This window comes from Perna viridis, chromosome 4, assembly GCF_037379345.1.
Source record: "Perna viridis isolate PV_CMFRI_1.1 ecotype Kerala chromosome 4, ASM3737934v1, whole genome shotgun sequence".
Taxonomy (NCBI): domain Eukaryota; kingdom Metazoa; phylum Mollusca; class Bivalvia; order Mytilida; family Mytilidae; genus Perna; species Perna viridis.
In genome coordinates this window covers 26,753,692-26,775,832 of record NC_142448.1, presented here as the reverse complement: position 1 = coordinate 26,775,832, position 22,141 = coordinate 26,753,692, and the positions used below count along the sequence as shown (strand labels likewise).

General features: G+C 33.5%; 1 protein-coding gene across 1 annotated transcript; it reads left to right on the top strand.

The window, feature by feature from the left end:
- The first annotated feature begins 9 nt into the window (after positions 1-9).
- Positions 10-15,894, top strand: LOC148619534 (eukaryotic translation initiation factor 3 subunit B-like). The gene is made up of 17 exons (XM_088579530.1): positions 10-175; positions 2,602-2,794; positions 3,354-3,473; positions 3,912-3,969; positions 4,136-4,264; positions 4,663-4,952; positions 5,334-5,400; positions 5,813-5,859; positions 7,713-7,953; positions 8,526-8,598; positions 9,216-9,335; positions 10,017-10,095; positions 10,710-10,848; positions 11,113-11,238; positions 14,455-14,532; positions 14,837-14,945; positions 15,392-15,894. The coding sequence occupies exons 1-17, from the start codon at positions 31-33 to the stop codon at positions 15,481-15,483; spliced, it is 2,106 nt and encodes a 701-aa protein (XP_088435656.1). The 5' UTR covers positions 10-30; the 3' UTR covers positions 15,484-15,894.
- The last annotated feature ends 6,247 nt before the right edge of the window (positions 15,895-22,141 follow it).

Genomic DNA, 22,141 nt, shown 5'->3' with positions numbered 1-22,141 from the left:
AAAACCGGCGAATACACGAGGGTTTTCAAGATGGCGGCTGAAAAAAGCGATTCTGAAGGATCGCGAAGACACCAAAAGTCTGAGTCTCAAGGACAGGATGGGGATTACGAAGACTTTGGAGACGAACCCGACTTTAGTGACTCTGAAGACTTTATAGATGACATCACTGAAGAAGGTCACAGTTATATTTATTTAGCCAAAATGTGTACCACATGTTGACTTCCGGAGGACTGTCATGCTTGCTATCCATATGTTCATGTCAACATAACATAACGTTTGCATAAAATCAAAACGAAAAAGGTGTAACCTGCATGCAGAGTAAAACATATGTTAGAGTATTAGCACAACTGTCTTATTTTTGAGCTGAAGCACAGACTCTTGTCAACTGACAGTGCTGTTCAGCATGTTGTGAAGAGAAATTATCAGGTTTGGAACAAGTCCTTAAATTGGTTCCCCATTTGAGGTATTACCAATCCTGACAATAAAACGTTTTCTTTTTATGAAACATTGTTAAAAATGTAAGAACGTTTTCAGTTACTTATGCAAAAGAAGTATGTTTTATCTTTCATTATTTCTGAGCTGAAGTTCCAGACCCCAGTAAAACGTCACATACATGTAGCTCTGGGATATATTGAGCATGATTGACTTATTCCCATTCTGATAAATGGACCTAGGCAATCCTAGTCCAGATAATCAAGATGTTTGCTGAGGCTTTTTTTTTATGTGTTGATGCCCAAGTAAAATTCAAATTAGATGGAATAACTATTAAGACTAAGGCAAATCCCACTAGAAAATTCAAAATAACAGAATTTCCCACTGTAGCCTTCTTGCTTCATAGGTTAATTTTCCAAATAAAATTCTTATATATATGAAGAATAAATGTCTTTCATAGTAGGAAATGCATCAAATCAAAATGTCCACTTTCACCCCCACTGTTCAGCAAATTACCCATGCGGGTAGAAAGGCAAGGGGCCATTAGCCAGTTTAAGTTAGTAATGTCCCCATTTAAGAGAAAATGACATGGTTTCTCAGGGTTCTCAATAAGTGCCGGCGACCGGCGATTTCGCTGTCTACTTTGACATTTTGGTGCCAGCTGTTTTGTTTCTAAAAAAATTAAATTGAAAAAAAATGTTTGGTTATTTCACGTTTCATATATAAAAAATGTGTGAGAAACCTTCGATCGAGGTGTTTATTGTAATGCAGATTAGTTTCCTTGATAAATTTTTTTTTTCGTCGTGATCGGCAGTGCGAATGAATAAACAAACTTTAATCGTGGTTAATTCGACGCATTTGTAATGGACGTAATCCGTTTTTTCAAACACAGTACTGATTCCATATCACAGATTCCGTATGTGGAGAGTTTTAGAATCAATGCAACAATTCCGGTCATCATTGACCAAAGTATGTCACAGTGCAAGTACACAAAAATGTCATCTTATTTTACTAAAAAAGTGATAGATTGTGTGTATAAGCAAATGTCAACATCTTTCAATTACTTAATGTTATTTTAGCTGTGATTAGGCTGAACTCTTTTGCTTCACATTAAAAAAAATCACATAAATTTTCAAATTTAAGCAAAATGAGCTATAAAAAATGGGAATATTTGCATCAAGAATAAGTGATCAAATCTGCTCAGAACAGCCTAGATGCTACTTTCTACACTTCTTATTTTCAAAATTTTCTGGAGGAGGATCCCGGACCCCCATTTATCAGGCATGGTGCCACCTACTTTTGATTTTTTCCCACCTACTTTAAAACTTATTGAGAACCCTGGTTTCTAAACAGAGGATCCCTTGACATTGAGAATATCTGAGAATCTTAGAAAAAGCCACTTCTCTTACCGAACCATTGATACCCTTGAGATCTTCAAAATGAATGCCTCCTATGATTGTCAGATGTGAAAGAAGAAAATATAACTTAATTATAAACAGTAACTCCTTCAAGAATTTTAGTTCAAACATAAGAGCAAAGGGAAAAGGGCACCAAAATCAACCAGTTCAAATAGTAGATGGATCAAAGGTATTTTGTTTGACTGGGATGGGGTTAGTCCTAAAAAAAACACCCATATTTCCACTAGCCCTAAAGACCCAAATTATTTGTATCTACTCAAAAGTTTTTTGGCAATTTTTTAACAAGCACTTTTAAAGTCTGTATGTGTCTCAACACAAACCAGTTAAAATTTTTTTTTTAAAAAGCCTACCTATGGACCCTATTTTTTTAGAGCATAGTGGAAACAGTGGGTTTTTTTTCTTGGCCTTATACTGTTTGGTGGGTTATTTTGCCCGATGTAAAACTTAGCAATTTTGAGGCAGAAAAAAAAGGATACCTAGAATTTTGGCAGGTGCTCAATGGTTCATTGAGTACTGTGGCTCATAGTTATTATTTGACAGAATTTATTTTGGCCATTTTTTACAGACCACTAAAATATCCCTAATTTAGTACCGGACATAAATTACCCACTAAACAGTAATCTAGAAACAAAAGGAAAGTGAGGTAATCATGAAGCATTTTGATGGAGGATTTCTAACTTACCATGGACATTTGGAAGTCTGTTTAAGTCATCACATGCACCATGTTGACATTTTACATTTTCTTTTACAGAATTACTAGGAGACCTTTTGAAATCTAAACCGAAAGAATCTGATGGTATTGACAATATCATAGTTGTTGACAATGTCCCAGAAGTAGGACCTGATCGTCAGGAGAAGCTTTCCAAAGTCATCAGGAAATTATTTGAAAAGTTCGGGAAAATCGTCAATGAACACTACCCAACTGAAAATGACAAAACCAAAGGGTGAGTCTTTGATTTTTAAAAGAATATTATACAATAGTTACATCATAACCTGTTCATGTTAGTTTATAAAAAAATGAATTAGTTTTCGTAGTGATAAATGAGAAAAAAAAAACCCTAGTGCATTGTTTGTTACTATTCAAAGTAATTATTTGTATTTAGTTTTAAGTTCAGTTCAGGCTACCAGTTACTCATCATAGATCGTGTCCATTCCATGACCTTAACTACTAGCAATAAAACTACATGAGGAATAAGTTAATTCCAATCAGCGCATTGTTTAAGGTGTTGAATAAATTTTGTTTTTTTCTCGAAAACTGTTGACTAGGGCAATAGTGCCATACTTGTAATAAGCCTGTTTTTTCTCAGATTCTCATTGGCAAATCAACATTCAGATGTTCTCTGGGTTGAACCTGGAATAATGTTAAAATCTGATAAAGCAAATCTTACTAATGTAACATAAGTGAAATTTTCATTCACCATTGTTATTGGAAATATGTATTCTAGCACCCTAATGCAGAACTTGTTATAATTCAGTTTGATAATTTTGTCATTATACTTGTAGATACATTTTCATTGAGTACTCCTCACCAAGTCATGCAATGGAAGCAGTCAAAATGGCCAATGGATACAAGCTGGACAAAGCACACACATTTTCTGTTAACTTATTTTCTGATTTTGATAAGTGAGTGTTTATCCTTAATCATATTAAAGAATGAAAGTTTCAGTAAAAATATTAGATACAAATTTTATTTAAGGACTCCACCTCAATGGCTCTTTTTATTTTTTTGTTTGTTTGGGATTTTTATGAACCTTGTGTAGAGTTAAGATTTTTAAATTGTTCTTAATTCAAATTCAACAAAATTCAGGAAAGTAACACTTAATTATAATATAACAACTTTATACACTTCTGCACAGGATTTTAGGGAGAAAGTTATAGTTTCCATAAATACCTACAAATACTCCTCACTTGAAGAAGTTCAAATGTTTGAATAAAGAAATAATTTGTATTATTCTATGGGAAGTGTGCTGTTTTTGTTGTTGTCAATTTTAGATTTGTTCTGTTAACACCAATAAGACATTTGTTTATCTCCCCATTTATCAATGTACTGTATTTTTGTAGGTATGGTTCCATACCGGATGAATGGGAACCTCCAAAACCTAAACCATTTAAGGATGTAGTAAGTGTGTGACTCAGATTTATGTAGTTTTTATAATACGTTATTTTATTTTCAACAGTATGTGTGACTGTGTATACTTTTCAGAATTTTTGTTATTTTCAAGTTGATCAATTTGATTGAATGCATTTTTTCCAGTACCAGTGTTAATGTATTTCTCATCTTACAGGGTAACTTACGATATTATCTTCAAGAGGCTGACTGTTTTGATGAATTTAGTGTGATCTACGATGGTGGAGAGAGGACAGCTATTTATAAGAACTCACCAAGAGAACCTGTGGTATTAGAAGAAAGAACTGTATGTTGATCTGTAACATGTCATTAATCCATTTCTGTATATTTGTGTTTCTTTATACTTCTTATGTCTTTCAAATTAATAATTTGAATATTCCCACCCATTTCATTTTTTTCTTCCCATCAACAGAAGGTCCATAGCCTAGTTAAAATCATAGATGATAAGTTCTTTTGGTTTTCTGTTGTTACTGTGCAAAATTTGTTGGTCTTTGATAATTTAACTTAATCATTCATATATCCAAATACATGTAAAATAGTTTAGAAACTATTAGTGTATGGTTAAGACTTTGTCTGTGGATAGACAATGGTACATGTATTTTACACTGGAAATTATCAGCAACAAGAAATAATAAAACAATTTTGCATAACTTTTATTTGAATTGATTTTATACTTTTTGTCAGAGATGGACTGAAACGTATGTCAGATGGTCACCACAGGGAAGATACTTGGCCACCTTCCATGGTAAAGGTATTGCTTTATGGGGAGGTCCCAAGTTTGAACAGATCATGAGGTTTAGCCACCCTGGTGTACAGCTTATTGATTTCTCTCCTTGTGAGCGGTATCTAGTCACATTCAGTCCATTACAGGCCTCAGGAGAGGAACCAAATGCAATTATTATCTGGGATATAAGAACTGGGCAAAAGAAAAGAGGCTTCCACTGTGAAACACAGTCAACATGGCCTATTTTCAAGTGAGTAAATATTCAATTTGTTCCTTTTAAAAGTGGATATATATGTATGTGGAAAAATGCTAGAGTCGTTTTATGGGTCTATATTATGAAACATATAATCTTTCATTACTTCATTTGACAAAAAATAACAAGGTGTAGCCTTTTTTGGGGTATATCACTTACTACAGAATTTAAATGATACTCAAAGTCTGCTACTTAAGTAGTTTAAATTACTGACAAGGTGGCAAAAGTAATGTCAATCATTGTCCTGTCTACCCTGGAGTTATTTGATTCCCTGTCATTGTTCATTCAAATAGCATAGTTTAGAGTATTTGCTCATGGTTGAATGAGAGAGGGTTGGTACAAGTCAAGTCATAAACATTCATGAAATATTTGTTTCAGGTGGAATCCAGATGGATCATATTTTGCCAGAATCAGTCCCGATACACTAAGTGTGTATGAAACACCTGTGAGTTTATTTTCATATACACACTTATGTCAGGGATGATTTTTTTCAATTTTTTTAGTAGAATTTCGCTAATAGGAATTCAGATTTTACTGTTATGACTTGTTTGTACTGTTTATTTATTTCCGATTTTACCAATTTCGGCTTTGTTTGAGGACCTTGTAAAATCGTCCCTGTTATGTCAATAAGCTGCAACCACTAATTTCTGATAGACAACATTAAATGAATTAATTTTTTAAGACTAACCCAAGCAAAAACCGTTAAAAATGTTATTTTTGTGGAAAGGAATTAAGACTTTTTCATGTAGAGGTTTCATTTGTGCTCAGTTAAAGTAAAGTTATTTTTTTTATCTTAAGCATTTTATTGTCTGTTTCGTATTAATTTTATCTCTTGTTGATTATGTATTTTTTTCCAGTCATTTGGATTATTAGATAAGAAAAGTTTAAAGATTCAAGGCATAAGGTATGTAATTGGGAAGGAGGGTGTCCAAAAATACTCATTATTATTTTCTTTTATTGACCTGAATTAATTTACAATTAAGTTCGTAATGCTAATGATGTTTTTATATGAATAGCTTTATCCATCTATAATTCGTCAAAGTACTTAAGAACTACAAGTGTTATATATACTAATGGTCTTCACTCTGCTAGAGTATAAGAGTATATATGAGGAAATTTAAACCAAAAATACCCAAAACAATTGATTTAAGAACTGTTTTTATTTAAGCATAATTCCACTATTTAAAATTCAATTATGACCATTATGTTTTTGTATTGTATAATTTACTTATTGAGCTGTCACATTCTTAGCTGTTTTTAGTCAGTTACTGATATCAGTTCTGAGTGATATGATTTATAGCTCACCTGGCTGAAGGCCAAGTTAGCTTATGCCATCACTTGGCATCCATCGTCGTTGTGGGCAAATTTTTAAAAATCTTCTCCTCTGAAACTACTGGACTGACAGGTTTTAAACTTGGCGTGATTGTTCCTTAGGGTGTTCTACACAAAATGACCTTTGGGATTTTTGATCCATGAAAAAACATGGCTGCTGTTACTAAAAACAGAACATAGGGTCAGATTGCATTTTTTTGCAAATAACTCAAAAACCGTTGCCTTCAGCAAATTTCTGGCATTGGGTAAAATTGTTCAGCATCATGAGATGGACCTATGCCAAAGTTTTCAAAACGATTGGTCAACTGATGTAGGAGTTACAGCCCCTGAAACAGTTTTTTTTTGCATTTTTTGCAGTGCAACTTTGAAAATCTTCTTCTCGAAATCCATTGCACAGAATTCAATGAAAGTTGGCGTATATGTTCCTTAGGGTATCTCACACAAATTGACTGTTGGGATTCATGAAAAAACATGGCTGTCATTACTAAAATAAGACATAGGGGTCAGATGGCAGTTTTTTGCAAATAACTCAAAAACTGTTGCCTTTAGCAAATTTCTGGCATGAGTAAGATTGATAAGCATCATGAGAAGGACCTGTGCCGAAATTTTCAAAACCATTCATTGACTAATGTAGGAGTTACGACCTCTGAAACAGTTTTTTGTTGTTTTTTTTGTTTTTTTTCACATATACAACTTTGAACATCTTCTTCTCTAAAACAATTTAAGATCATTGAATGAAAATAAGCATAATAGTTCTTCAGTGTATTGTGCTCAAATGACTGTTGTGATTTTTAATCCGTGAATAGATATGGCTGCCTATACTAAAAATGGAACTTAGGGGTCATAAGAGAGGTTTTTGAAAAAAAATAAAAAATTGTTGCCTTTAGCAATATTCTGGTTCAGGTCATGAAAATGTTATGAAAAGCATTTCCTGCATTGACAATTTAGTTGATTTTAACTTAGCCTGTCTCATTCTTCAAGTTTTTCAAATAAGCAAATGGTTAACCAGATGAGTGATTCAGGCTCTCTTGAGCCTGTAGTTATTATGTAAATAGCTGTAAGTTATCAAATGTACCCAGTGTAATAAATTTTGATGAATCACACGAGAAATGTATTCTGTAATTTCACTCTCAAACCTACTACCTCTAAAACATAACTATTTGACATCACTAATATTTTAAAATATCAATCTGCATATCACAAACTTTAAACTTAATTTGAAAACAGCAATTAATTACTTAGAAAATCTATATATTAAATAAGGTAATCGATTTTCGTGAATAATAACCAAAATATAATTGCTTGTGCTGAGAACACTTAGTTTTACATGCACTCATTAAATCTTGGTGTTCTTTGGTACTTGTGATCATATCTTGGTTATTTACTCTTTCCAATTGATTATCTTTTTAATCTTATCTTCTGCAGAGATTTCAGTTGGTCTCCTACAGATAACTATATAGCATACTGGGTACCTGAGGAAATGAATGTTCCTGCTAGAGTAACATTGATACAAATGCCAAGTCGTAGGGAACTGTGTGTCAAGAATCTCTTTAATGTAGCTGATTGTAAAATGCATTGGCAGAAGAATGGAGACTATCTGTGTGTTAAAGTTGACAGATATTCAAAAGCCAAGAAAGTTGAAGAGAAAGATCAGTATAAATATAGCGTATGTATTCTGTCCTTTGGCTATTTCCAAGGTAAACTGGTTTGCTATCTAGAAAATGGTCTTCCAAACAGTGAAGGTTTAAAGGGATTAGAAGCTAAGAGTAGTGTAAATACTTATCAAGGAATACATGTAAAGCTTTAAAATTAATTTTTGTTTTAATTGAGCCTTTAACTTGAGTTTAGACCCCAAAAATATTCTTATGAAATATTGTTTTATAATTTTCATATCCTTTTATCCATGGCAAGTATTTAAAGAAGGAGACCATAAGGCAAAAAAAATAATATATCTGTTTCCAGTTCCTGCTATCCTACCTACCCTAACCATTTTATGGCCATTTTGGCTCACACACTATAAAAATTTCTTCACGAACTGCATGTAAAATGCTGATAAACAAGAAAATTTCCCTACCTTTCTGTCCTATTAGTTTCTTGCTTGTAACAGGAAACAAGACAATTATATTTTTTGCCTAAAAAAATTAGCAGGATAATCTTAATCCAAGGACAAAGAACATAGAATTCCCATCAGATATTTAATAATGACTTGAAAGTTGTAATTATTTCATTTTATTACAGGGAATGTACTACAACTTTGAATTGTTCAGGATTCGAGAGAAACAGATTCCTGTTGATAAGGTTGAAGTCAAAGGTGAGGTTACATTAAGAAATATATAAAATTCTAGTTAAGGAGGTAGACCTAGGATAAGGGACCCAACTCTTACAAATCATTGGAACTTTTGTATACAGCATTTTACAACAATCTCATGTAAGCATCAAAGTAACTTTGACTGATTTCATTCAGTTTCTAATGAAAGTTTGGTGAAATTGAATATGATACAAATATTACACTGATTTCGAGAGTTATGTCCCTTTCCCTAGGTCTACCTCCATATATTGTATTTGTCCTGTTCTTTAGATAATGTTCCAGTTATTGATGACTAAAATGACAGGAAAATGTGATAAGTATTGACTTTTTGGTTAAACCTTGGGTGGCCATTAATCATGGTTCCTGCTTCAATTTATTGGATCAACAATTCATAGCAGGTTGAATCAGATTTTTTTCAGTTTATGTTCTATAACAAAATTCAAATTTTAACATGTGATTTCATTGAAGTGATTTGTTGAATTTCGCCTGGAAGTTACCTGATCTCAGATGTTTCTTTTTATTTTAGGGTAGCATAATTCATTGTAGAATTAAGTACATGTATCTGGAAATCTTTAGTTCGAATATATAATTATACATTTATGTGCTCATTTGCATTTCAGAAAATGTAATGGCCTTTGCCTGGGAACCTACTGGAAGTAAATTTGCCTTTATTCACGGAGAGAGTCCAAGAATATCTGTGTCATTTTACAGTATCAAACATGGAAAAGTTGAATTGATAAGTATGTTGACTATTCTACAATTAACACCATTAAATACTCACCCAAAGTATTAGCACTGAATACTTCAAAAATTAAAATGACTACTTTTGCTATTTTTATGGATGTCAGATAAGCATAAAAATTGCCCCTGTGAAATTGATTTTTGTAAATGATTTATTTTAAACCACCAAAATTGATACCAATGAGTATGCGTCATGACAGAATTTGCGAAATTTATTGTAGAAAATAAAAAAGACATTTTCAGTAATTAGTAAACTTTTCCTTTATAGGTCTAGCCCAGAATTTATTTCATTTCCTATCAGTTATGGTAATCAATTAATTAATCTATGTCCAATACAGCAGCTATGATAATTAAGGTGGCAATAGTCGGAAACTTTAAATTAAAAATGAAGAATTGTAGCATTGGCATTCTAGATAAAAAAAAATAATACATATATTTATTGATATTTCCCTTTCAAAGAATAAACACATTCTGATTAATTATCAATCAATGCCAAGATATTGCAAATCATATCAAATAAGTCTGACCAATTCATATCAATACCTAAAACAAATTTGGCCTTTGATGACTTTTCTTGCCATATTTTTTATATACACAGGTTTGTATTTACATCAACAAATTTTGTATGTTACCTTTTGTTTTGACTGGTAAAACTGTTTTTCTGTTCTGTTTTTCTATAGAAACCCTAGAAAGAAGACAAGCAAACCATCTATTCTGGAGTCCAGCTGGTCAGTTTATAGTACTGGCTGGTTTGAGAAAGTAAGTAAATGTTTGTTTTATAATCATACTACATTTGAAATAATTTATGATTTCAGGATCAGTCTTTAGTGGCACTTGAATGAATAAAAAACACTATCAGTTCTCAAAATTAGTAGATAGTAGTTGACATTATTGAATATTCCCAACATAATTTCATGGAAGTTGGTGGCTAGCAAGAACACCTTATGTAGTTGTGCATTGTATCAGGAAATTCTTATTCTCTGATTTTTAATGGAGTTATGGCCCTTTGAACTTTGACTTTACATCATAATGTATCAGCTTGTCATCACAACTTCTCTGAAACTTCCCAACAGAATTTCATGAAACTTGGTAGGTAGTAAGAACACTATATTTTGTGTATATTATCAGGAAATTTTGATGCTCTAATTTTACAGGAGTTATGCCCCTTTGAAAATCATAAATAGGCTGACCAAAATGCATACATAAGTAATTTGAAAAAGGGTTGAAACCTACAAAGTCATTTCCATCACTGGTTGTAAGGGTCTATAACTAATATATGTAATGATCTCAATATTAGTTTCAGTGTTCAGTTCAAGCACTGTAGTTACAAGTTCTACATTGAACTGCTGAACTATGTTTTGACTTGGTTTCAGTATGAATGGAGTATTAGAGTTTGTTGATGCCTCTGATGTTACTGTGATGGCTCAGAATGAACATTTTATGGCTACTGATGTAGAATGGGATCCAACTGGACGATATGTAGGGTCTGCTGTTAGTTGGTGGGGTCATAAGGTAGGAGTTATCTGGAAGTTAGAAAACTTTTGTTGAAATTTTGGCCTTGGTTGGGTTCGTGTCATCCTATCTTTTACAAGAGCAGGAATAAGTTATTTTTACATTCAATTGTATGGAACTTATCATGAAAGCAAACAAATTATGGGGGTTAATGTTTTGAAGTAGAATATAGCTGAAATCTATCAGATGAAAGAGAAAGAAATGGCAACGAATTATTGTCGTTACTTTTTTTAACTCCTGGGCAAAATTTGTTACTACTTTCAGGTGGACAATGCATATTGGCTGTGGTCTTTCCAAGGGAGAATACTCCAAAAGCAGCCATTGGAAAGATTCTGTCAGTTACAGTGGCGACCAAGGCCTCCTTCACTGCTTGCTCCAGAGCAAATAAAGGTATAGTAGCCAATATTTTATACATTTGTATTATTATTGGGGAAATATTGTACATTTGCTTCCGACTTGTGGTTAATTGTTTTATATAGAATAATTTTTGGTTTCTATGTTAGGCTTTCGTAGGGTTGATTGCAAGTAATTCTGAATTGAAATAAGTAGTAATGCAAAATAACACTTTTTCGCTAGAAGTACCATTTTATTCACCCCTGCTCCAGATGAAAGGATATACTGTTTTACTTTTGTCTGTCAGACTTGTTTTTAGTCCCCTAGCTGAAGGGGACTTCAGATTTGCACTCTGACCATCTGTCAATACGCAAAAAAATTGATGTTTTCCCACACTTTTTTCTAAACAATTGCAGATATTGAACTGATTTATAGAAGCCCTACAGTGATCAGTCCGTCCGTCTATAACAAATTCGTTTCCGCTCTATATCCAGAGAACTGTGATGATTTCATACTTTATACTTGATATGTATATTAACCAACACCAGAGGGTGTGTCATAATGTATGTACAACTTCCTAGGTCAAAGGTGAAGGTAAAAAAAACTTTGGTTTCAGTTGACAATCCCATGTTCTGTGGTAAAGATCGTATCCGCTCTACATCTTGAGAACCATTATGATTTCAAAGTTTATACTTTACATGTATATTAACGAACACTAGAGGGTGTGTCATAATGTATGTACAACTTCCTAGGTCAAAAATCAAGGTAAAAAAAAAATATGGCTCCCATCTCAATGATATCTAGTTGGTATTGGATTTTTGTCGGAGTTATGGCACCTAAACTTTGAAAAATTTACCAAAATTTAAGTTTTCCACACCTTTTTAGCTCGCCTGGCCAAAGGCCAAGTGAGCTTATGCCATCACTTAGTGTCTGTCATCGTTGTGGACAAATTTAAAAAAAATCTTCTCTGAAACTACTGGACTGACAGGTTGTAAACTTGGCATGATTGTTCCTTAGGGTGTTCTGCACAAAATGACTGTTTGGATTTTTGATCCATGAAAAAACATGGCCACTGTTACTAAAAATAGAACATTGGGGTCAGATGGCAGTTTTTTGCAAATAACTCGAAACCGTTGCCGTTAGCAAATTTCAGTCAGCAAGTATTATTGTTCAGCATCATGAGACGGACCTATGCCAAAATTTTCCATCAGCGCCATGAAAACTGATTATTCAATGAGTCATAGTTCTCCTTCCCTTGTTTGTCTACCCCGGACTTGACTTTTTATGAGCAACTCGGCGAATGTTTCTAGAAAAGCAGACGACGCTTACCCTACCGGTGCACCTGGTCCATGATCCCAGTCTTTAGTGGAGTCCGAGTTGCTCATTTACTTTTGTTACTTTGTATGTATGATTTTAGTTACTTTATGTTCTTTGTTGTGTATGTCTGTTTTCCATGTCTGGTCTGTGTCCCTGGATTACTTTCTTTTGATTATTGTTATAACCTTGGTTCCCTTGATTACTCTCTCAAAACGATTGGTCAACCTATGTAAGAGTTCCGGCCCCTGAAACAGTTTTTTTGCATTTTTCGCATGCACAACTTTGAAAATCTTCTCAAAATCCATGGCACAGAATTCAGTGAAAGTTGACATATATGTTCCTTAAGGTATCCCACACAAATTGACAGATGGGATTGTTGATTCATGAAAAAGCATGGCCACAGTTACTAAAAATAGAACATAGGGGTCAGATGGCAGTATTTTGCAAATAACTCAAAAACTGTTGCCTTTAGCAAATTTCTGGCATCGGGCAAAATTAATAAGCATCATGAGAAGGACCTATGCCGAAATTTTCAAAACCATTCATTGACTAATGTAGGAGTTAAGACCCCTGAAACAGTTCTTTTTGTGTTTTTTTTTTCACATGTACAACTTTGAAAATCTTCTTCTCTAAAACCATTTAAGATCATTGAATGAAAATAAGCATAATAGTTCTTTAGTGTATTGTGCTTAAAATGACTGTTGTGATTTTTAATCCGTGAATAGATATGGCTGCCTATACTAAAAATGAAATTATGGGGTCATAAGAGAGGTTTTTGAAAAAAATTCATAAATTGTTGCCTTTAGCAAAATTCTGGTTCAGGTCATGAAAATGTTTTGAAAAGCATTTCTTGCATTTAACAATTTAGTTGATTTTAACTTAGCCTATCTCATTCCTCAAGTTTTTCAAATAAGCAAATGGTTAACCAGGTGAGCAATTCAGGCTCTCTTGAGCCTCTAGTTCTAAATTTTGGCACATATTGAGCTGATTTTAGTATGCAAGTCTACCCTTATGAGTTATAGATCAAGTTTACATTTCATTCAGTTTTACTGAATTTTTCCACAGTTAACAACTTCTAGTTTTATTCGCTTTACCAGAATTTCAGTTTTACATGTTTTTTTTAGACTTAAGATAATGAGGTTTTTTTTGTATTTTTTAATTTTTTTTTTGATAAATCAGTCAACTGTTATTTGAAACCTAATCTGTCAGATCGTCCGTGCATAAAACTTTGAAGTCTGTATCTGTTAGATGGATTTTAACATCTTTCTTGTCTCTGTCCATATCTTCTATTCAAAATCAAGGTCATTTCCTCACTTTGTCATTTATACTTGATGATCCAAGGTAGTGTTTGGGTCAGTGATATAAACAGCTACTAGGGGACTATGTACTGTGAAAGTACTTTAATTTGTGGATACCAATTTAAGTGGATTAGAGAAGTAATACAAGTTCGTGGATTCTTGAATTTGGTTTTGATTTTTTTTTTTGTGTACGCATAAATGGGAATATCTTATTTGTTAGGAACCGAATTTTGTGCTTTGGTCTGCCCACGAAAACCATGAAAAATTGGTACCCCACAATCAACAGTACTTTCACAGTATTGTTTTGCAATATTCTCAGAATGCTGGTTTTATCTATTTCCACTGCAACTTCTTGTCACAGTCTCTTGTTTTTCTTCGTATCAATGACTACCACTTTAGCTTCATAGTCTTACTGAGAGCTGTTTCAGTAAAATATAATAGGGATGGGGAAGACACTTTAATTCTTTGTATATGGGTGGGTGTTCAGGTCTCTTGACAAAGTATAGATATTGATACAAAACATCAGTAGAACTTATATGGGTGCCTCCCCCAGGTACCACATATTTTTTAATGGAACAGCCCTTAAAAAATATGTCACTGTGTGGTTGTGTAGGGTGCTTTTCATATGTACTTGACATCATATTTTGTTTATTAACAGGGCATAAAAAAGAATATGAAGAAATACACGGAACAGTTTGAATCTATGGATAGATTACGTCAGTCTAACGTATCTTCAGTGAGTATCACAAAGTTTTTTATTGTTGCAGTTTATCAATTAATTGTCCATAAGTTCATTTATGGAATGCTGAAAATAGATTTACTTTCAGCAACTTCAGAGTTGGTTATCACTTGGTTTGTCTTCTTACTTTTTACTTTGTTGTCAAGGAATTTCTTGTCATGCTTGCTATAACTAGGAATATTAATAGTTTATAGACCTGTAATAATGATACCTTTAAAAGTCAATTACTATGTGATTAAAAACTTCATCTTAATATTAACAATTGCAACATGCTTACAAATTATCACTTGTAAATTAATAGGAGCAACTAGAGAAAAGAAAGATGTTGATGTCAGACTTTCAGCAGTATCGTCAGGATAAGGATGAGGAGTATGCTACATTCAAGAATAGAAGGATGCAGCTTCGTGATGGTATGTTGGGTTTGTCCAAGGGCTATTATTTTATTTATTAAAATAACTATGGTTACTCAATATAGAAGTGATTTTGAATTTTTGTTTGAGTAGGTCATTTATTATAGTCTATAGACTAAGGCAAAAGCATCTTTCCTTCAACTTGTTGGAGAGCTGTCTTGTATGGGAGTAATCCTGCACAGGCATTTTAGTTTCATGGGAATATCAGAAGTTTTGATTTCCCTTATTTCATGTCATGTTCATCGTCTGAATATAGCTGAAATATTGCTGCTCAGACGTTAAACCCCAACAATCAATCAATCAATCGTTTATTTTGTTGTATAAAATATTGAGATTCAGTAGGTTGAGTTCAAAAAAGATAAAGAAGGCCGATTATAATGTGTAGTTCTTAGTTCTTAGTTCTTATTCAATACCTAGGTCATAATTATTTTTGTTAATTCTTACAGGTATTGACACTGATCTTCTGTATGAAGAGGAGATTGATGAAGAAATAGTTGAATTCCTTTTGAAAGTTGAAGAGGTCGTCCTTGAGGAGTAAACATCTGAAATTCTATCAATCTTGTTTTATTTGTCACCTCTTGTTGCTTCACAGTTCTACCAACAACAGCAGCCATCTTGAAAACAACAAGAGGAGACAACTGAATTTTGAAAATCTTTGAAAAAAGTGCTGTGTGAAAGTTTTTATGAACATTATGGAGTTGTCGCATTTAAAAATGAAGTTTAGTTTATTCCAAGTGCTAAATTATTTTGTGCTATTTATTTATGCTTTTATCCCACTGAGTGTAATGTTTTCTCATTTTTCAGGACAGTTTCCCATACCTTATCGATTATGTTTTCTTAGCAATAGGTTTGATAGATGTTTAAAAGATAATTTCCACAAATTTTTAAAAAGCAGCTTAAGAATTGTACAGTTTTTAATTCAGTTTAACAGTAAATCATTTGGATCACAGCATTGTTTTTTTTTCTTCTCTCCATGTATTGTGCATTTTAAAGTACTTGGTTATCAGAAAATCAAGCATGTGGTTATACATCTGCAAAAAAAATTGCAGAAGTTTTTGTACCACTCACAATGTTGGGAGGTATTCAGAAATCGTGTTGTTTTGGGACCAGCTGTGGTCTGCCCTGTGGTGTGAGGGTTTCCTCGTCTCTCATTGAAGACTCATGGGTGGCCTAGAGTTGTTATTTTTCATCCTTGTGGAGTTATTGTCTCTTCAACATATTCATCAAATGCATTCTCATAATATTTCTGTTCATTAACTCATCTGACTACATTGCACTTGTCGGAGGCACTCGTCATTACCCAAAGAACAGATTTGATGAAATTTTTCAGGAAGGTTAAGCACCAAGTGTAGATTAGTATGAGGAAAAGATAACTGTTAAATGTCTGCAATGTATGGATATGGGGCAGGGGAATGCACTAGCATATAACCTAAATACAAAAAAAAATGATTACTTTTAGAGGTCACCGAAAGGTCTTCAACAAGTGTAAACACACCTAACTCTGAAAGACCCTGAGAACATAAATAATTAAATCTATTTTAACAGAACTAATATTTGGTGACAAACCTTCAAAATAAAATTAAAATAATTAAAATGACACAAAGACACACCAATGACCAACACATTTTTACTATGAACAGGTGCATAAAACATGCAGTGGGGTTAGATTAATCCTTTAGTGTAAGGTAAAAAATCACTTCATAATACATCCAATACTGTGATATACCTCAACATCCACTGTATAGCCAAACAAGATATCCAGTGAAAGCTAACTCAGAACATGGTACAGAATGACAGTACTCAAACTACAGTTCCAGTGGACAGGATTTGGAGTAGTACTCCGTACATCAAGTACTAAATAGACAAGATTTTATGAAGTCTACTGCTAAAAAAATGACTTGTTTGAACGTAGGGATGCAATTGGGGGTCAAATATAAACAAGGTTCAAAGAAAAGAGGAAGGGAGATATCTAAAAGGTGCTAAAACCTGGCAGATCCAAATCATGGTGTAGAGCTGAACATATTTTTATAAGATTTAATAGGAAGGTAAGGCATATGTAAAAGTGCATAAAGGAAGGTAAGTCCAATTGTAGGTATTCAAGTTATTTGACGACTTCCATTCTGGTTAAAACCTTATTCAATCAATCAAAATTCAGAGATGTATCAAGCTAGAGTTTTGTGTCCATATTTGCCCCATTTTTACAGGATTCAACCTCTGCATGCTTGGTAGATGCACTCTGAAATATTCTACAGGTATAATTGCACGATTTATAGTCTTATAGGTCAATTTAGGTATTGGCATAATTTATACAATTTTAAAAACGCAATTAGCACAGAAGGACGATTCCTTCTGTTTTGAACACAACTTGAGTTTTACATACAATAATAAAAATTCACCCATTACAAGCAGTTTCGGAACATAGACAATTTTCGAACAAAAGAAAACTGAAAGGCTTTACTTAAAATAAAAGCGTATGTTAGGGCAAAAAATACAACGAACAAGGCATGAACGAAGTCCACTTTTACACAAGAAACCAGAATATTTTTGGAGTCCTGAAATGAAATATCGTGGCATTCAAATGTACTTCAACGTCTCGTGCATGTTCTAAAGTAAATAATCTATCCTACCATAAAATATAAAACTGATAAAACGAACGTCCTTTTCTGGAATACGGGAGAAGAAAACTGACAAATGTATTGAATTTGTCAGGATGTTGCAGATGGATGGTCGCACTTCAGGTGTAGTGTATCAATGCTTATAAGAGTTGCGCCGAACTCGTGTTTATGTTGCTCCTTCGTGGATTTTCACGATTCATGATAGTATAACGTTGGTCGTTCACGAGGTATGCTAACGACATAGCCGTAGCATTCACTGAGAGACTGTGCCTCGATATTTTGACCAAGGAAATGTATATCATTTTTATATGACCGCAGATTTTGTACAGAAAGTATATTTGGTATGTAGACGTTTGGTATGCGAACAAAACTTGATTAGAAGCGAATGCAACTATTTGAAATAGCGCCATTAGGTTCCGTACCTACAGAGAAAGGCTGTAATTGTTTTTCGGGGTTGTGACTTGAATCGTTCAGGAAATAGGGACTAAACAGTCATAAACTATCATTTTCCTAATGTTCGGACAGCAACTCCAGTTTATTAATCAACTGGAAATTCATGACTTGGGGGTGATTTGAATCGTTAAGGAATGAAGGACCAGAAACAAGCATACTCCTGATGTATGGACATTAACTTGAGTAAAACTGACGTCTAATCTCTATGAAATCGGAAGTACAAAAGGATAGATTTTTCAGGTTTAGGGACCAAAACCAAACATTCCTGATCTTAGGGCAATTTAACTAGAGTAAACGTGTTTTGATCTATGCAATCACAAATGTACACGGTTTCATACCACAAAGAATTGTTTTGTTGGATCTAAAGGGTTATAGCACTCATGTTTAAAGAACAAGGGACGAACAGAAACCAGAAATGAACATGCATTTGTTTAATTGCAAATTACAATTTTTTTGTGTTTTTTTTTTACCACTGTTCACTTTCATTCTAATCAGAATTTTACAGGTGTGTCAAATATTTAATCACAATTCAAATTCAGAGATGTATCATATCCACAATTTTTTCAATTGTTAAGGGTTATTAAGTCTTCTACCATGATGTTCCCGTATGAACTTATTTTTGAAATCTTAATGGTGTCCGAAACTGTTTTGGTCAAGCAAAACATTTCAAAGTTGCAATCTTCATAAAATTCACACAGGTGCTTCATGCATCCAAAAAACGAACCGAATTCAATTTTGTTTCTTATTCAGTTACAGACCACAAACCAGTCTTCGTTACTTATTCAATTGTTGCAGATAAAAAATATATAGACTGTAGTCTCACTAACCACTTCTAACGTTTCCATTACTTTACATGTTAAAAAAAGTAATTTTCAAAGTTTTACTGTGAATTCCCAGGACAAATGACGTCTTAAAGTTGCATACCATTGCCAAGCTCGGAAAATAAGGTTTCCAAAATCATTATGCTAATGGTAAGATGATTGTAGCAATTCTTCACAAAATTTACTTGAATAAATAATACTGAAAATCCACATTTTCACCTTATCTGCTGACAGCATGGGGGCAAATTACTCGCACAAGTAAACAATATTCATACGCTTTTGTAGTTAATAACATATGTGATATTAAAGTACACATCCTCAGCTTTATTTTGACTACTTTTAATCATAATACACACAAATAATGCACTTACAATGCATATGCCTAGGTTCATTGTGTTTTTTGACCCGGAAGTGGTTAGTGAGACCATAAAAACATTTTATGAGTTTTTATGTTTTTCTTTTTTCAACATTTGACGAAAGCTTGTGGTATTGTGATTCTAATAAGACCAAAACAATCAAAATCAGACATAAGACTACAAAGAAATGGTCAATTTTATATCATGCTCCTCAGTGATATTTTCCCTAAATTAATAAAAAAAATGACAATTTTAACTAACTTGTCACACCAAATTGATACCTATGATAATTCAAGAAGTTGTAATAGTAAATATCATTTATCATTACAAAAAGGACAGTTTTCAACAATTTATATCATACCTATTTCATCACTGGGTGATTCTAAGTCTGTGCTGTGTGACCATTTCAGTACTTTGAATATCTCAAGCAGTGACGTTAGGTATTTCAGGGATGACGTCAAATTATGAGCCACTTTTACTGATAAAAATCTTGTTGCTGTGTTGTTTTTTTTAAAATACCTTGCACAATGCACCTCTTAAAATATAGCCAGATTACCAATACATGTATCACTACACTGATTTTATGGGAAAATGGAAATGATGACTAAAGGCAATTTTCCTCAAATTATGCATTTCTCTGAAATATGTCATAACTTACCTTTTGGTCTCACTAACCACTTCTAATGTTTCCATTACTTTACATGTTAAAAAAGCAATTTTCAAAGTTTCACTGTGAATTCCCAGGACAAATGACTTCTTAAAGTTGCATATCATTGCCAAGCTCGGAAAATAAGGTTTCCAAAATCATTATGCTAATGGTACGATGATTGTAGAAATTCTTCACAAAATTTACTTGAATAAATAATACTGAAAATCCACATTTTTACCTTATCTGCTAACTGATAGCATGGAGGCAAATTACTCACACAAGTAAACAATATTCGTACACTTTTGTAGTTAATAACAAATATGATTTTAAATTACACATTCTCAGCTTTATTTTACTACTTTTAATCATAATACACACAAATAATGCACTTACGATGCATATGCCTAGGTTCATTGTATTTTTGGTACTACATAGGGTGGGGGTAGCCATTTGACCCGGAAGTGGTTTGTGTGACCTGTGTATAAAATTAGCACTTTGTAAGAGTTATTGTTCTTGGCTTGGTTGATTTTAAATAGCGGGAGAAGAATGTATGGTTTTCCCAGAAATACAGAGATTGTAGGATATTGCACCATCTGCTTCAAAGCTTTGTATTAATCCCTCTGTCGATTAGGTTTACCGTAATACGACCTTTGGCCTAAATGGAAGTGAAATCCCGGAAGGAGTGTAATTGCCAACCGTCCGTGCGAGACCCGACGGGGTAGTCAAGGACGTTAAAACCCCCTTGGTGGTAATTGCGAAATAATTCTCGATGTTTTATTGTAAAAGTACAGCTTCTTTGTTAAAAAAGTTGATTGGTTGTAGTTTAACGTACTATAGCAGATATTTCATTCACGTTTCATCATTCGAACAGACCCTGCTTTGTACTAGTCCAAAAAAAAACTGAGCTAGGTTAGATCATTGAAGTAACTGTCCTCAGGTAGGAATATCACCCAATTGGACGCATTATTCCAACTCCAAACCAATCAGTCGTCATTCTTCTATTTTCATGTCGGAGAAGCATGTCTAGTCTTTAGTGTGACACAGCCGGGAATCGAACCCATAACCTCTCTACTCAAGCGGCGACATTGTGGTAAATGAAACTTGTTTATTTTTTTTCTCCAACACACCCGATGGGTTTTATATGCAGCAGTAGTGAACACTTATTGTAGGCTCAAATCCGAGCGGTCTTCAAGGCTGTAGTTTTTAGTTCAACGAGTACAGGTAGTACGAGTTTCATAAAAAAAGCCCCAAAACAATCAGGTTGAGAATTTCCTTATATCCAGTTTTTCTGATTGGTCGGAATTCGAGTTGAGGGAAGATGTGAGGAAATCTCAATTAAGATTTTTTTTTATGAATCCGGACACTGCTCTAAATTTTATCGTGTGGAAATATAGATAATGAATGCCCGGGAATAAAAGTCGATTTTTTTTCTCCAAGTGTTTTTCACACAGGAAAAAATAGTTCATAAAAATTATTAACTGCATGAACAAAATCTAAATTTATGATAGTGGCAGTATAGTTAGTTGTTGCACAGCTCTTTTTCTAATTTAAACCGTGTCAATATAAAAAAAATATTATTAACACTAGAAGATATATGAAATTTTGTTATACTAAAAGTACAGCAACCACATATATGACCCATACGTATGTCAATTTTATTGTCGTTTTGCAGTGCATGCGTTTTTTCATTACTTGCATGGTTATCTGCAGTCGACAGTTTGGATAAAAAATGTATAGAACTTTTAACGCGATTGCATTTTCTCGTATGCAGATTTAATTCCACTCAAATTGCTTTATAAACATTTATTTTTGAAAAGATAAGGTAAACCTGATTTCAGGTACATTTTTTGAAGTTGCGTTGCTATAATCAAAACTTCACAAAATCAAGACAAGCATACCGGTTTGTTCTCCATGTCATGGTTTTCTTTTTCTCTTTCGAGTTGAAAATTTATGAGGAACTCGGTGGGTGTTTCTAGAAAAGCAGAGGACGCTTACTCTTCCGGTGCACCAATTCTTTGGTGGTCCGAGTTGCTCATTTGCTTTTGTTTCTTTGTACGTATTATTTATGGTTATTTCATGTTCGTTGTTGTATGCCTGTTTTCACTGTCTGGACTTTATCCATATATTATATAGTTTTCTGATTTCTGCTCGAACGTTGCTTCCCTTGATTACTGAAAATATTGAAAACCCCGTTAGTATTTTTGTATATCCTTTGGTTGTGTGGACGCTTAGACGAAAGGACAGTGATATACCATAAAACCCTTATCGCAAGACGGTGGCTTATACAAATAGGAAATACATA

Excerpts from the sequence above, each read along its gene's own strand:
- LOC148619534 (XM_088579530.1), top strand. The coding sequence starts at position 31 with ATGGCGGCTGAAAAAAGCGATTCTGAAGGATCGCGAAGACACCAAAAG. Across the intron at positions 176-2,601 it reads AGATGACATCACTGAAGAAG|AATTACTAGGAGACCTTTTG; the intron begins GTCACAGTTATA and ends TTTCTTTTACAG. Across the intron at positions 5,401-5,812 it reads TAAGTGTGTATGAAACACCT|TCATTTGGATTATTAGATAA; the intron begins GTGAGTTTATTT and ends ATTTTTTTCCAG.